This window comes from Centruroides sculpturatus, unplaced genomic scaffold (assembly GCF_000671375.1).
Source record: "Centruroides sculpturatus isolate CEXI.00-Female unplaced genomic scaffold, Cexi_2.0 scaffold123, whole genome shotgun sequence".
NCBI lineage: Eukaryota > Metazoa > Arthropoda > Arachnida > Scorpiones > Buthidae > Centruroides > Centruroides sculpturatus.
The window spans coordinates 1-1,566 of record NW_019384538.1 but is presented as its reverse complement, the minus strand read 5'-3'; the positions used below and the strand labels follow the sequence as shown (position 1 = coordinate 1,566).

Here is a 1,566-nt window from a genome sequence, read left to right as displayed (position 1 = left end):
TTGTTGCCATTAAAAACTCAATTGAGAGATGTTAGAATTATTGTGAGGGATGTTTTTATTAAAAAAAGTAAGCCTTAATTAACGTAGAAGGCCCACATCACCATCAATTATTTAATAAAGTAAGATATACGCTACCTTTACAACTGAATATCATCTCGTAGATCGTACCACGCTTACATCTAAAGACATAGGCCTTAAATTAAGCCTCATACGTTAGATAAAAGAAGAAAAAAAAACAATATACAGTACAGTACATAATGTGATTTTTATTCTTTTCATGATCCAAATAGGCTGGCACCTGTGTGTGTGAGGTATATATTTATCCATATTTATACATATATGTAGGCCCCCTAGGGCCCGCTATCGCACAGGGGGGCAACTCGGTAGAAAAATACATGATAGTTACGCGATATATAGGGATGGCAGACTGTACGATCGGGGCGTGAAACACACACCCCACCCCGATCGTTAGATAGTCCCAATAATTTATATTTTAAAAAGTCTTTTATATTTATATATATATATATATATCTATATATATTTATTTATATAATCTTCATCATCTTCGGCATCATCTGTACATAATTCGGTTCGGAGTACGACGAAAACAGCCGCGAAAAAACACACGCACACGCACACACATTACTTTCGCTCACTGGTTAGCATCCTTTGAAGTAAGTGCAGTCTGATTTTGGGCGGAGCCACTGTTAGGAGGGCTTGAGGATGAGGTGGGGCTGTTGTTTTCCTTCGAGGCGGGTTCACCGGGTATCAGGCCCTCTTTCATCCTCTTCTTCTGCTTCATTCTCCTGTTCTGGAACCAGATTTTCACTTGAGTCTCGTTAAGTTGAAGGGCGGTGGCAATTTCGATCCTTCTTGCCCTCGTCAAATATTTGTTGAAGTGAAACTCTTTCTCAAGTTCTGTTAACTGTTTGGTCGTGAAATTCGTACGCCCCGATCCTGGCCCTGCACCTGCACAAGCCTGGTTACCTCCACCAGTGAAGCCGTAGTCACTCTTGTTGACTGATGGTACAGACAGACAGGCAGAACGAGTGAGAGAGAGAGAGAAGGAGAGAGAGAGAGAGAGACATAGAAGAGAACCCATTATACATTGTCAACAATGGTAGCTATTAGTGAAACATTAGAAAGAAAATCAAATATATCGAGACTTAAGTTTAGTTTCCTATAAATTCTACATTTAGGTTTTAGTTTGATGGTGTTTTTAGGTAAAACTTCAATAAAAATCGAAAAAAAAAACACTTCTCTATCGCTAAAATTACTTTGGCGCTTTACACATTAACTATCTAAATATAAATTTCGAGCTTTAAAGGGTGTTGTTGAACCTGAAGAATTTGATGAATTTTTCTTTTTTTTTCCTTCTGTTTTTACATGTTTTTAGCCTGCTTTACGTGTCTAAAAAGGTTAATTTTAAGAAATTTAGTTTTATTAGAACAGTAATCGGGCTAAATTTGTGAAAATTTGCCTTCTAAGATATACAAAACAGGCTAAATTTGTGAAATTTGCCTTATTAGATATACAAAACAGGCTAAGTTTGTAAAAATTTGCCTT

At 36.9% G+C, this 1,566-nt stretch overlaps 1 protein-coding gene across 1 annotated transcript; it reads right to left on the bottom strand.

Moving 5' to 3' along the window:
* Nucleotides 1-264: 264 nt before the first annotated feature.
* Nucleotides 265-1,472, bottom strand: LOC111623321 (homeobox protein Hox-A1-like). Its single transcript, XM_023365857.1, has one exon. It carries the CDS (start codon nt 1,100-1,102, stop codon nt 653-655), a length of 450 nt encoding a protein of 149 aa, XP_023221625.1. The 5' UTR covers nt 1,103-1,472; the 3' UTR covers nt 265-652.
* Nucleotides 1,473-1,566: the final 94 nt, after the last annotated feature.

Excerpts from the sequence above, each read along its gene's own strand:
- LOC111623321 (XM_023365857.1), bottom strand. The coding sequence starts at position 1,102 with ATGGGTTCTCTTCTATGTCTCTCTCTCTCTCTCTCCTTCTCTCTCTCT.